This window comes from Glarea lozoyensis, assembly GCF_000409485.1.
Source record: "Glarea lozoyensis ATCC 20868 chromosome Unknown GLAREA6, whole genome shotgun sequence".
Classification (NCBI taxonomy): Eukaryota; Fungi; Ascomycota; class Leotiomycetes; order Helotiales; family Helotiaceae; genus Glarea; species Glarea lozoyensis.
Genome location: NW_007361001.1, coordinates 1,124,563 through 1,138,962, shown reverse-complemented (window position 1 = coordinate 1,138,962; position 14,400 = coordinate 1,124,563). Strand labels below are relative to the sequence as shown.

The following is a 14,400-nucleotide window of genomic DNA, read 5'->3' as shown; positions in this document are numbered from 1 at the left end:
CTGCAATTGCGATTTCAATCTCACACTTTTGAGTTGATTTCACATATTACCATATTCTTGTCTCTACAAAACATGCATTCCCCTATTTTAACTAATTCCAAAGTCTAAATAACTCCCACAACCCGCACTCGAACCATCTCGCTCTATATACAAAAGTTCCACTTCCTCCTCCATCCTTCAATCTTCACCTCCACAGCTCATTCCCGTCGCACCCCCATCTAAAAATTCCAACACTCATACTTCCCACTCTTCTTCTCACTCCACCTACACCACTTCCCCGGTTTCTTCGTCGTCGTGTACGGCACGCACACCGGACCAGCCGTCGTATCAACCGGCGGCTTCGTCGTGGTCACAGGCAGACTGGTTGGTCCGGTGGTAGGCGCAGGCGTTTCCTCAGGCGGCACGAACGTGCCGAGAGAATGCGAGATGTTGTAGGGGAGCGACGTCAAATTGTTGAGCTCAGAGTAGGCGACGGAGCCGAGATAGTCGTAGACGGAGGAGATGATCTCGAGGGCTTGGGGGAAGGGGGTGATGGTGGGCATGATGGCGGAGATGGAGGAGATGACTGCGGCTGGGTTTTCGAAGTCGACTAGGAAGGGGGTTGGGCCCTGTTTAGAGTTAAATTTGCTTTTTGAGGGATGATGGGGGGAGACGAACGGCAATGTAGTTGATTCTGTTTCTGAAATCAATCAAGGCGCCGGCGGGGGTTGGATATGCTGCGGCTGAGGCGAATACCGCACCGATGATAGCTCCGACAGTGGCATTGACACCGAGGGTGTGGTGATCATAGTCTGAGAAGTATGATTCAATTGCAATGACCTACTCAGAAGTGTCAGTTATCGACCAATGAGTAAATGTCACGAGTTATCATACCTTTGTGGGATGTGCTGCAGTAATCGTAAGATTGTACAGCTCCGCGACAGCACCACTGGCGAAAGCCAGAGCGGCAATTACAGACGAAGGGCGCATCTTTGGCGTATTGTTGGGCGTTATGTTATTTCAGTGCTCGTCTTGACCTTTTGAGAAGACGAAGTTGAATAAATCCCAAATTGACTGTGCCTTTGGTTTGCCGATGTCATTCCTCATACCGGAATCATCTCGAGGTTATATATCAATGATACCTTATGTTAAACCATCTTAGTAACGCACCAAGATAATCAACTTGCGAGTGTAGTCCTCGGCACGGAGCTTTACATTGACGTATACATCCTTCCTATGGACTTTAGACCTTAAATCGGTCTACCTCGCACCAAATTCTTAGGTAAGATCACTACTTTGTTGATTTCGGCCATTGTATTTCATCGGGCCAAGTGCTAGCCAAGTACGAGCCGAGTAGTTGTGAGGTTGGGAGGCTGTTGTCGTGCTGGTGTTGACGAAAGCTCCGTTTTGGAGGGAGACATATCTCAAGTGGGGGCTGTTATTCCCCGAAGACCACTAGATACTCGCTAGAAATTGGCTCTAGAGTTGGACGACAACAGAAAATTCAACAAATAAATAGAGTAAAGAAAATGATATATTGCTGTGATGATAACTTGAAAGATGCTTGTTTTCCTTCAAACACCAAGTCAAAAAGAGAAAGAAAAAAAAGCAGTCGAGTGAAATGGTCTCCCCAATACCCCAAAAGCGACTCACTTGGTGAGCAACTCACATGATTCCCGACAGAATGTCTCACTCGTTACGTCCGTATTTTCTTTTCGTACTACCACTACTCAATTGGCGGTCATCATGGCTATACGTAATTCGCTGACGAAACTCAAGCTTTCCGCTGCCGGAACCTTGATGATTCCAATGAAGTTCTCCCGAGATGCCATGTGTCCCGAACATTCGGAACATGCCGATCTTTCTCTCTCAACGACGGGACTTCGAACACTCACAATTTAGTCAGCTTTTCCAATGGACTCACATGTTACACAGGTATCAGAAATACTCGTGTTCGGTGAGTGATTCAGACTGATCTGTCACGATGATCGGTACGTGCGTAAGACATTCATGAAATAGAACAAATGCAACCTACTTGAATGCCAACCTCACCGCGAGTTCAGCTTCTCTTCGTTCCTTTCTTCCGAGACATAGATACTCATCAGGGGATGTTGTTCGACAATTAGAACTCACCAGCCAGGTCTTTCAGCCTTGGCTGTCTGGAGAGACGATTATTTGTGATGGAGAGGAACCAGACATTGTCTTAAGCATCTCGAAATCAGCACACTCTTGCATCGAGTCACCACCTGCAGATTTCTGTTTTACTGAGAGAAATGAGCATTGAGATGATTCAAAATATCTTGGTCACGACGGAGGTGTCAGTCGGAAGGTTCAGATATCAATGAGATCGTGTGGTAAGTGAGAGTTCAGCCTGACCCAAGTACTTAGAGTAAGAAATTACACTTCCCTGTTAGCTTTCAGAATCTAATTGTAACTCACAGGTTAGCAGGCCAATAAGGCGACAATTGAAAAGCAGAAATCGAGCTCTGCTCTGTCGGATGCACTCTTCTCAATCGCCATGGAGAGTTCCAGGAACATGCATCTCCGCGGTTACCTTGGTGAAGCCGACCAGGGAACGTCTGTTTATTTGATGTGACGGGCACACGCATCAAGTTCTTGAATTATCATAACTTTCCGAAACCGCAGACATATCGCGAGATGAGGCTAATCTGTACTCAAGGAACTTGCCGAGACCGCAGCGCGACGTTCTATATACGACAAACCCAATTGGGAATTTAATGTCGTGAAGCATTAAAATTATTCAGATCAAACTCCAGAAATAATAATTTGGTTACTCAGTACTCCTTTGGGAAGTGTGAAAGTGGATGCCCTCGCCGCATGCATGACAGATATCGTGCTCAGGGTGTAATCACGGTGGGGACGGTACGGAACTTGGATTCAAGAACAACGCGTTCTTGCAGACTGCACATATCATCCAGAATGGAAGCGGCATTTCATGTTCCAGGGGAGCCGTAAGCTTTCCCATGGTTTGGATGAGGTCGCGGGCTTCAGACGCTATGAAGCTGTATTCGAGGTCGGCGAGGACATGAAGCGGCTGCGAATATGTTGCAAGTGAACGGGCAGATTATTGTTACTTGCTGACGGGTGCATATATGAAGAATTTCTGTGGGTTACACATAAATGTTGTGCTCGGAGGTCCGATTTCCGATTTTGAGGATTGGCTCGCTTTGCTTCCCGTACGAAGTGCTGTATAACGCTGCCTAATGGGAACCGCACCGGATCCTTCCACTAACCATCCGAATAACCTTTGCCCAACCTGCTTAACGACTGACGTTTCCCTTGTCGGATGTCTGCTCTACCCCGTGTTTGAAATCCTCATGTATATGCTGAATATGGGACGAGGCGGTGCAAATCGTACTCTGCACGACGTAGGTGTTATTAACATTCTGTGCACTCTTGACAAGTCTGTCTGCACTCTAGAATCCGTACACCCGCCATCCCACACCCCGCCCCAAAAGCACGTTCAAGGCACAGACTACCCCACCATCACCTTGGCAGTAGGGCCACATGGTTCAGGGGTCGCCTCAACACATATGCAAGCGTGAGCGGGCCTTACGCTGCTTTTACTCGGAACTTTGATGACAGCAGCCACAAGGATGTGGTGGTTGGGATGATGTGCAGTTGAGAACGGCAGGGCTCAGATCGAATAATTACCGTATTTTGGACGGCAATACCCTCAGCCCTCAACAGTCAGACAGCGGAACGGCACAACGATGTGCCATTGGATTCGATGCAAGCCTTCTTGCTCCAGAGAGGAAGGTGCTCATTGACCTTTTAGAACAAGCGGCAAGACGGTGCGAAGATCAGATCTTAGATCAGAGAAGACCTAGCTTCTGTGCCGTGATCGCTAGAGCTCGCAAGGGTGGCTGAAATCGCTGAACATTGAAAGGACGTCTCGTTCTCAATCAGCCATTAGAGGAAACGTCGAGCAACTTCCGCGAAGTCTAGATCAGACCTTCACTCCCATGTCCCGTTATATTTCGATCAACGCAGTGCAGCACAGATGTGCGTTTCGACGCTTCCGTGAAGAAGTCGTAACCTCCCGGGCTCAATCAGACTCCAGAATCGACCCCCATGCTACAACAAAGACTTTGAGAGGCTGTGGTTGGCGGGTTCGCTTATAACCAAACGTCAGCGACAGCAAACATCTGGTTATCTGTTGGCTCCATCTTGGTTCGTATGGAATTACCACTTTTGGTTACCAGCAGCGCGTAGTAACCGCGCTAATGAGTAGAGCATGGAGCTGTTTTGACGATCATGGTAAACCGAAAGGTAGGATAATAAGCGAGACAAGGCCAAAGTCAACACTCGAATATTCTTGTTTGTTTTGACGAATATTTTAGTTGGACAGCTACAACGAAGAGGTCCACAATCTCCATTCAATTTCCCCACTAAAGAGAGTACCGTGACAAGTATCCAAGACGGATGGCTATACCCTGCTGCAAAGCGTGACCTTCTGCTTAAGCGTAATTGCAAGCTTCAGTATCAGAGCTTGATTGTGATTCTGTTCTAAGCGCGGATCACAAACTTGCCGTTCACCTAATGTACCTTGATGGGCCGAACAAGATATCAAGAATTGGTAGTGATTATCCCTGAAGAGGCAATGCCGAGATTGATGGCTCTGGAGGCCTTTGTCATCATGCCAATAAGCAATCGAAAGAATACAAAAGTCAAGCGTGGCGGACTTCATGAAGTCGGGAACATGACTGAACGATTGGATCTCGTGTACCAAATGATGCGAGGTAAGGGAGACGCAAGTGAAGGACCTTCGAAAGGACCGATATGTTGCCGTCCCTAGATTTTACTTCTCGTATTCCTAGCGAAGACAAATTCGCCTCACCGTTACCAGCGAAAATCTCAAGCCAAATATACACCACACATGCATACAAATTTTTGACCGGATCAGCGTAGACTCTACGAAACATTGTCTGAAAACTTGCAACGTCTTTGTGATAAGTCGTGGTCACAACCGATGTCCTTGAAGTCCAGGTGATGTGTCATCATCGATTTGATGCCAGGCCAGAGTTGAGATTGTTGAAAGCATGTTGATGAATAATGTTACACTGCTTCAAGTAGGTTTGCCGAATGTATTGCCCCATTAAATGAACCGTTTTGCAGCTTCCTGAATGGGATTATAAGAGAGTGACGGGAATGACCGCGTTAGACATCACACGGCTCGTAAATCGCTGACCTGAAGGGCGGTCTCGACAAAAGCATATACAGATCTCCATCTCATATTGTGGTTCTCTTCCTCATGCTCTGAACGCAATGCAACGTCCGATGCATTGGATATTATCGGATGCCAAATGACTCCGCTTTCAAGCGGGTCAAGTTTGCTTTCTTCGCAATCCGTAAACGTAGATCTTTTGAACTGAATGAATTATTAGTTTACGCCCCTCTTTAATATTGGGAAAATAATAAATGAGCTTTGCGGCAAGAAGCACTCACCAAGTAGATATAAAGTGCCCGAGAAAGCGGTTCAGCTGCGTCGATTGACATATACATTAATGTCTGACAGTCAAGATATCGTCTGTAGTTTGCAAGAGTTGGATGGATCCGAAATTGCTGATTTTCAAATGGGTCGCATTCCTTCATATTTCCCGGTCTATAACATATAAGATAAGTAGCCTCTGCATTACAAACCAAAGCAATCACACCTTGACCAGCAAAACAGAGAGGAATTTCTAGAACAACTTGACGCCTCGATTGACTGTGCAGAATTGCCCTGGCTTCGGCAGCATGGAGGTTGCTGATTGAAATAGTTCTTTTTTGATCAAGTCTGAGTCAGGATTCTGCTGTAATCCCGTAGGATCCAGGACTTCGCGTGCAATAAATCTGGACTAGACAAAAATACCAGCAATATTCTCTTCAGAAGAAAAAGCTGAACTGAAGTTGGTCCCGTAGTCCAAACTTGTGCAACAGCACAATCGATTCACAATTAGTTGTAGTCCAATTCTGCGAGAAATACACCTTCTCAAACGTCCAATAAACACGAGCGGAATGCGAATGAGGCCATGTACCTCACTCAAGCAGGCGGTCATATATCACATCGATGCCCTTATTTCTCATTCGAAGCTGGTCGGAATATTGATAACCTGGGGCTGACATCGAGCGGACGCGAGAAATCGCATTACCAGCTAGTTCGCTGGGGTGATTGTATCTAATTATTGTTTCTACCGCTCACTTGAATGCTCGTTTGTCGAAAATTTAAGTGAGCAATTGCATGTCAGTCGGTAGAGAAATCTGCAAAACGTTCAATAGTGCGTGACAAAACGTTAAAGCTCCAAATTAAGACTGGCGTCCCTATCGACAGAAAGCCTTATCATGTTGCGAGTGGGTGATATTTGATCCAGGAAACTCGCTTGTTGGTGCTCAGAGTCAGGAGAGAATAGCGAATATCTTGCCCTCTTCGAGATTTGACCGACTAACAGTGGCGTAAGTTGTGACTATCCGTAATCCGTTCGTTACTCAAAACGAGTTTCGCACTCGAGTGGCTTGTAACTTGTAAAAGTAAGGTAGTGTTTTCTACCTTGACAGACTTCGCAGAATGACTGAACTGGTCAGATCCCGTGGCCTGATCTCCAAGACTCCAACTTGGATTTTTGGATGAGGCTTGAAACTTGGCCTAGCGGAAGTATATTTGTCTCTATAGCCCAGGATGACGAGCATCGCATCCAAGATCTTGCTTATATAAATCACTTCGTCTTAACGGAGTATCAACGTTTGGATCAATTTTGTCCGAGTATTGTCTGCGGTATAACAGGCGCTTTATGTGCATATACAAGCATCAACACAATGATATGCGTTGCAGTTCATGGAAAATTTCGCCTCATGCTCCAGCTGTCATAATTTTGTTGTTCCACTCGCGATACTGGGTGAAGCCGTCTTGGGAATCGATTTTGGAAAACAGAGAATCTCGAACTTGTGGAAGCTTCATAATAATTTATACGATGAGCATGCGGTATGCGATATGAACGGCCATCCAGTGGCTCCTCGAGCTGATCGCCGTATGATTGGGACCCAAAAGATATGCTATACTCTTAATCGCGTTTGTGGAATTCGGAATCGACAATGTGCGACGCGTAGCTAAAATCAAGAATCTAGAACATCCTCTTAGCGTTTGGGACATTAATCTTGCAAACCACACATTCTTACTCTGAACAGGCTTCATCCCGTTACATGTTGGAGGGGTTGATGGATGGTAGCTCAAAGCACGAGGGAGCCGATTTGACATCCTTTCATCGAACCGACACGATTGGTGATCGTTATCGACAACGATTGTCGCATTACGTCGAATCGCTTGGAAAAGCCTCAAACGAGAGAGAGAAATTATGGTTTGGTTGACGAAGAAGAAGGAAGAAGGGTCAGATTGAACAACACGGATTGAATTTCATGACATTGGTGTTGTTGCTCTAAACAAAATAAATTCGGCCGTAAGGTAGGGTCGAAGCCACACCGTCACGGTCTGGACCGTGCGCCTGAGATCTCCCAGCTGCATGACATTCTGCGGCTTGAGGAAGAATACTCTCGCCGAGTCAATAAAGCTTGAGTACAACCATCACAACCATGTGGTAGGCGCCAGGTCTGCCTTTAATCTCCTTCTCAGCTGTGTCTGAATTCACCAAGACAACTCTTTCCAACATTTCACCTCACAAGCTAAGGTTACTACTACCCATCAAGGTTACCAGCGACGAAAAGCAAACCCAACCAAGATATCCACAACAACCCAATACTGTTCATACAGAGATCCTCCGGTATACAGTCTCAACATGGGCATCACGCCGAAATCTGGGGCAAGGAGATCTCACCTCACTCTTATCGAGCACGTTTCCTGCAAGTGTTCCCGAGACTCGACTTCGCACACCGGAGGGATACACTCGCCCGTGTGTCTCGCTTAGCTTACGGCCGTTGGCAATTTTGTACCTTTCGTACCTCCTTCACTGGACATCTACGCGGACGCTATTCAGCCTTGCCGCGGAAGAGGCTACTTGAATGTGTCAATTTGGGCTCTTTCATTCGGTGAGAGCTTTGGAAGTTCGAACGGATTGGTAAGTGCCGGAAGCCACAATGGACGAGTGGACTTTGGTGCGAGAATCGCCCATACCTTCAGATCCTTTTTGACTGAGACTTTTACAAATTAAGACCGTCTGAAGTGTTTGTCCCAGCTGAAGAGACGGAGGTAATACAATCACCTGCTGTGCGAATACACCAGAAAAGCAAACCCGATGACGATAATCGACCCATCCCACTAAGCGACACCAAACCAGCCGCCAACATGAATACGTGAAGGTATACAAGTCTCACTACACCACCCACTTTGATTGGCCTCCAACTCATTCAAATGCTAAGCGATGCGGCCGAAACAAATGAAATGATGGGCACAGGGTCGGTGCAATACAGTATGTTGCACCGGTCAAACAAACCCTCCGCAGACAGACGGAAAATTGTATTTTGATATGTATATGTCGGGCTTCGACCGTCCAAAGGATGAGGAATCAGTCAACTCAAGCTTTGCTCAGTCAACAGTTTGCTACTTGAACCTCTTGGGTGCTGGTGATCTTGGCTCGCTTCGTCACTCCCAACTTCTTGGAGACGGAGAGTATTTCGACTTTGTACATCACGAAGACTCATATATGGTCCAACTCCGACCCCAATAGTGTTCACCATCAGCTCAAAGACATCGTCTCATATAATCTGCTCATAGACTCATCACGGGAAGAGCCTATCCGAGAAGTCTAGCAAACTGCCTCATTCACTAGGCGTCAAAACACCCCATATATAAAATCTTCGACACGAAAATTCGAGAGATACAACAACAACAAAGTCAATCCTCGAGCTCACGCTCAACTCACCCACCACAAGATGTCCTCGGACGCCTCCCTCAAAAAAGACATGATGGCAGAAACACCAGAGTCGCTCTCGCCACCACTATCAACAACCGCTTCCAATGAGTTAACTCCAGAAGAAGCGGCGCGAGCCTTCAAGCCCACCGTCGCGTTCTATCTTGCAATGACTACCCTCGCGCTTCTGACCTTCATCGTCGCCTTGGACGCCACAGCTCTCGCAGTCGCTTTACCCGTAAGTGTTTAACCTCGTCTATTCCAAAACTGAACTAACAACCCCAGAACATCTCCGAAGAAATTCACGGAACAGGTCTTGAAGCCTTTTGGGCCGGTACAGCATTCATGTTATGTTGCGCCGTCTTCCAGCCTGTAATCGGTTCTTTCTCCACCATCTTCGGACGCAAGTATCTCCTAACTGGTGCCGTTCTCTTCTTCCTCGCTGGATGCATTGGATGTGCTCTGGCGAAGAACTTCAACACCATTCTCATTTGCCGTGCCATCCAAGGTGCAGGCGGTGGTGGTATCGTCGTGATGACTGAAATCGTCGTTTGCGACATGATTCCACTCAGACTCCGAGGAGAGTGGTTTGGTCTGCTCAGTGGCATGTACGCGGTTGGTACCGTATTGGGTCCGATCATTGGAGGTGCTTTCGCCCAACACGTTACATGGAGATGGATTTTCTGGATCAATCGTAAGCCTATCCAACCCGCTACCCATTCTAAATCTAACAAAACCCAGTCCCCTTCATCGGTGTCGCAATCGTCATGGTCCCAATCTGCATCAACCTCAAAGTAGCCTCAACCTCCTTCCTCGCCAAAATCAAAAAGATCGACTACATCGGCGCAACCATCTTCATCGGCTCGGCCACCGGCTTCATGATGGGCATTTCCTGGGGTGGAGTACAATACGCCTGGTCATCCTGGCACACCATCGTCCCCATCATCGTCGGCGTCGCCGGCTTCGTAGCCTTCTACTTCTACGAGGACAAAATCGCCGCCGACCCGGTCGTCCCAACCTCCATCTTCAAAAACCGCAACATCACAGCCGCATACATCCAGACCGTCATCCACTCCCTCATCGTCCTCTCCCTCGTCTACTACCTCCCCCTCTACTACGAAGGCGTCAAAGGCTTCAACACAACCATCACCGGCGTGGCCGTCTTCCCCGAGACCTTCACCGTCGCCCCAGCAGCCGTCGTAATCGGCATCGTCATCGGCAAAGTCGGTTCCTTCCGCTGGGCCGTCTGGAGCGGCTGGTTAATCTCCATCCTGGGACTCGGCATCTTATATCTCATGGACGTCCACACCACAACCGTGCAATGGGTCTTCCTCAACCTCGTCGCCGGAATCGGCACCGGCTTCCTCTACCCCGCCCTCCAATTCTCCATCCAGTCCGCGTGCAAAGACGAGGATCTCGCCTCCGCGGTGTCCATGTACTCGTTCTTCCGCGCTGTCGGTCAAACCCTGGGTGTTGCGGTTGGAGGCGTCATTCTCCAGAACCAACTCGCCGTCAAGATCAGCGCGTACCCAGCGCTCGCCCCAATGGCAAAACGCTACTCCCAAGACGCAACCGCGCTCGCTCATCTCCTCAGGGATATGGCCGATTCGCAGGATCGCAGAGATTTGGTCCAGGCATATGCTGACTCCCTGAAAGTTGTCTGGATCGTCATGTGCGGTCTCGCTGGTCTCGGATTCATCATCAGTTTGCTGATCAAGGATTACCCGCTTGATCGGTTCGTTCCTGCTGTTCAGGCTGTGGAGGGTGAGAAGGATAAGGTTGGGGATGAGGAGGTGCCTGTTGCTGTTGTGGAGAAGAAGGCGGAGACGGTTGCGATATAAACGTCCTGTTACAGACGTTCGACACAGTTTTGAGAAGAGGATAGACAGCGCTGACGAAGAGTAACTTTTCTTGTTCATATTTCACGGCGTTAACGGGATATGCATGATGAGAATCGGAATTTGCAGATTCGAAACTTGGAAATTCAGGCTCGATAGAGTGAACAGACAAACTTGATGAAGAGAGTTACAATCAAACAAGTATTGTAGCATAGGAAGCGTTTTTGTGGGGATGGAGGAACAGGGGATGAGAATGAGAAACGGAAAAGACTAGGTTTGTCTAGCGATAATAGTATAGAGGCTAGATATCTATTTAGAAAAATTACAAGTCGTTTCAAGATGACATGGAGTTTGTTGGGGATGTGATATGTGAGTGGTTTTAGGAGTTCTGATGGCTGTGAAAATTGGAAACATCACAATTATTTTCATAACTTGGTAGAGACGATACAAAATCTACAGATTCAAAACAGATCATGTAGATTTGTACCGTACCTTCAAACCACGGGATCCGACCCAAAACGATCATGTAAGCTCACACCGTACCTCCAAGCCTCGAAAACATGAAATAAAACCTCAATCAACACCTACAAACAAAAGGATATGAGAAAAAAGCCACCTGCCGCCCACCAACCAAACCCTGCCTCCCAAACGCAACATGGCAACAAGCTTTACAGGGTAGCCACACAATGCATTTAGGAAGCGCTAGTGGTATATCTTAGTAACTCGGTTTCCGAAGCACACCTCACGAAGTAATGCCATATACGGAAACCCCAAACAGGGGCCGCAAAGAAAATCACTCAATGCTCACTGGCTTGTGAGTATCGTATCAGAGTGAGCTGCATGCTTTCGGGTATCGGTATACGTGCTGGTTAAGAGTCGCTTATAGGGTTAGGCTAGGGAGTTTGTGTACGGGTTGTTAGTGCTCACGCCTGTTTTCCGTGAGTGCGCGGAGTTTTGGGGGAGGGTTTGTATGCCGGGACAGCAGTCAGTGAGAATTTCGGGGCGAGGATTGAGTTATCAGTGGCGTGATTCCCCAGCTCGTTGTATGGTCTGGCATCTGTGTTGGATTGTATTTCCAGAATCGTCAGGACTTACCTGATACACATCATCAGGACCTACCTGCCACCCTCCCCAAATTCCACAGATCACAGAGTTCCAAACAACCATGTCTCTCGTCGCCTCCCCCCTCACCAACACCTCCACCGCTCAAACCGCGCCCTCCTTCCACTCCGCCCCCGCCTGGTCCCTCAACGACACGCGCGCCCACCTCCCAAAATGGTACGTGCCGGCCTTCTTCGTCGTGCTCGTCGCCTCGCTTGCGCTCCCAGCTGGCAAAGCGCGCATCTACTCCACGCTCCCCATCGTCCTCGGCTTGTGTGCGATGCTACCGTACCATACCGAAGGCTCCTTCAAGAAAGACTTCGATCTGGGAAACCTGGTGCTCGGCTGGTTTTTGGTGTACATCAGCTTGGTGCTTACGAGTCCTGAGACGCAGTTTTGGAAGCAGGATGGGCGGAAGTTGTCGCCTGAGGAGAGGATGAGGGAGTTGGAGGGGGCCGGGTATCTGAAGAAGTTGGCGTGGAGTTTTAATGTGTGGACTAATCCTAGGGGCATTGGGTGGAGTCATCAGGTTGGGGGGTTGAGACCTGCTGCTCCTGAGGGGACGACTGTCAAGTATGTGCCAAAAAAGCTATAAAGGGGTATGCTAATTTCGAGTAGAAGCTTCGTAGTTCGCAAGCTGGCATATGCGCTTGGATTTTTCGTCACTCTAGATGTCCTCCACCTCTGGTATAAGCATTTGGAAGCCAGCAGCGGTAACCCAAACTGGACGGTGTTTTCAGAGCCAATTCCAATTCGCATCTTGATAGGATTGAGCAACCAGTTCCGAATCTTCTGCGAGATGGCATCTATGCACTCTCTCTGCGCTGCTTTGACTACCGCTGTGGGCATCTACAAGCCAAGTGACTGGCCACCAATTGTTGGACGTCTACAAAATGCATACAGCATTAGACGATTTTGGGGGTACGTATCGTCTCCTTGAATTTGTGTAAAGCCTCCTAACATCCAGTTCTAGTATGGTCTGGCATCAATTCATGCGTCAAGTAGCACACTCCGGTGGCCTCCTCCTTTCCAGGGATATGTTCAAGCTTCCAAAGGGATCTTCCATCTCACGCCTCGTGTATCTCGTGGGAGCTTTCGCCTCCACCGGTTTCTACCACACCATCGTAACTGTCTATGCGACTGCCTTCCGAGCTGGTCTCAACCCATGTGGTGACTTGCAATTCTTTGTCCTCCAAGCTGTAGGTATGTTTATGGAGGGTTGGGCGATCGATTTCGTGCTCTGGTCTGGTCATGGTGGTAACAAGACTGGCTGGAAATATTTCGGGTATTTGTGGTGGGCATCTTGGTTGGGATATTCGTGTCTTTGGTATCTTGAGGAGCTCCGAAAGGCTGGTCTCTGGGATGTTGATCTCAAGGTTCTAGGATATTTCGGCTTCACCTTGTAGTTCTTCGTCCTGCGATAACATAGGTGTGATGCGGGATGCTGATGGGTTGATGAAGGAATATTGAAATTGGACAAGGTAGGTAGGATGTGGGAGCTTTTAATTGAAGGCGTTGGAGTCCTTACAATTGGACATAGATAGCTTCGTTGACTGGTTTTACCTGGAGTTTCGGAAGAAAATATAAAAGGTTGTAAAACACATAATGGTGATCGTTTGAAGAATGTCATGAGGTGTGCATGTTCGTTCCTTACTCCATAAGTCCTCAATTTACGACCTGGAAGCCGAGGTTCGTCAGGGACAATAATCACATGACGTTCAATTTATCAAACTTTTATTCACAGCGAAATTCGAAGAATTCTAGTGATATTGATGCAGCGTTGAAAAGGATCTGGTGGAATGTTTAATAGTTCGACCTTACTGTCTTTTTTGAGCACTCTTTGAATTCGCCCTCGCTCATTAAAGTTGATAACTTTATAATCACGTGAGACTTCCACTTTTACCGCGATATCACGTCGCGTATTCTTCTCTATCTCTTGACCTCATAAGTCACGTCCTCGAGGGTATCTTCGATACGCGCCTTTGTTCTATCTCCAACTCCCAATATATTCGATCCGAATTGTTCCTGTTCCTGTTGCTAAATGCAAGTTTGCTACCACATGGATTCATTATTTTCGACAGCAATCCATTCTGCTCCACTACCTCCGTATCTATTTTGCCCTACAGGCTAATGGAAGGTACACTCAGCCCTACTCGATTACGACAAGTTGAATTAGGCAGGTGATAGAGGACGTGATTAATTCCGCCTTTGAGACTTCGATAGCAGTCCCTAGTGACAGGCGCTCGCGGTACGAGTCGCTCATAGTACTGTACTACAGTAGTTTGCATAAACGCCTGGAAGTAAACATCCAAATGGATACGTTAGTATCATAATACACGTAAAATACTCAAACTGGATACTATCAAGGCCGGCCTTCTTACAGGTCACAGCTAAAAGGACAGAGGGCGAGGTTGATGTGGGGAACTCAGTGTTGATATGCTCCGTCTGAGAACGGAGTTTAGCCACACGTGGCGTGTCATCACGCAACATCCACCCATTTTACATGGACAACACCTTTACAGCAATATCTGTACGGTATTGCTGGAGCCACACTTGCAGCTATCTTGCAGTAATTTCTGTAGGCAGTATGCAACTGTCAGAGCGTGGCCACCTTGTTCCGT

General features: G+C 47.7%; 3 protein-coding genes across 3 annotated transcripts; 2 read left to right on the top strand and 1 right to left on the bottom strand.

The window, feature by feature from the left end:
* Nucleotides 1–218: 218 nt before the first annotated feature.
* Nucleotides 219–969, bottom strand: GLAREA_02670 (uncharacterized protein; the record flags this gene model as incomplete). Its single annotated transcript, XM_008087755.1, has 3 exons — nt 219–608; nt 658–819; nt 874–969. The coding sequence occupies 3 exons, from the start codon at nt 967–969 to the stop codon at nt 219–221; spliced, it is 648 nt and encodes a 215-aa protein (XP_008085946.1).
* A 7,893-nt stretch (nt 970–8,862) lies between these two features.
* Nucleotides 8,863–10,681, top strand: GLAREA_02669 (MFS general substrate transporter; the record flags this gene model as incomplete). Its single annotated transcript, XM_008087754.1, has 3 exons — nt 8,863–9,078; nt 9,126–9,534; nt 9,582–10,681. 3 exons carry the CDS (start codon nt 8,863–8,865, stop codon nt 10,679–10,681), a joined length of 1,725 nt encoding a protein of 574 aa, XP_008085945.1.
* Nucleotides 10,682–11,843: 1,162 nt separating this feature from the next.
* On the top strand, nt 11,844–13,185 carry GLAREA_02668 (uncharacterized protein; the record flags this gene model as incomplete). Its single annotated transcript, XM_008087753.1, has 3 exons — nt 11,844–12,352; nt 12,398–12,700; nt 12,753–13,185. 3 exons carry the CDS (start codon nt 11,844–11,846, stop codon nt 13,183–13,185), a joined length of 1,245 nt encoding a protein of 414 aa, XP_008085944.1.
* Nucleotides 13,186–14,400: the final 1,215 nt, after the last annotated feature.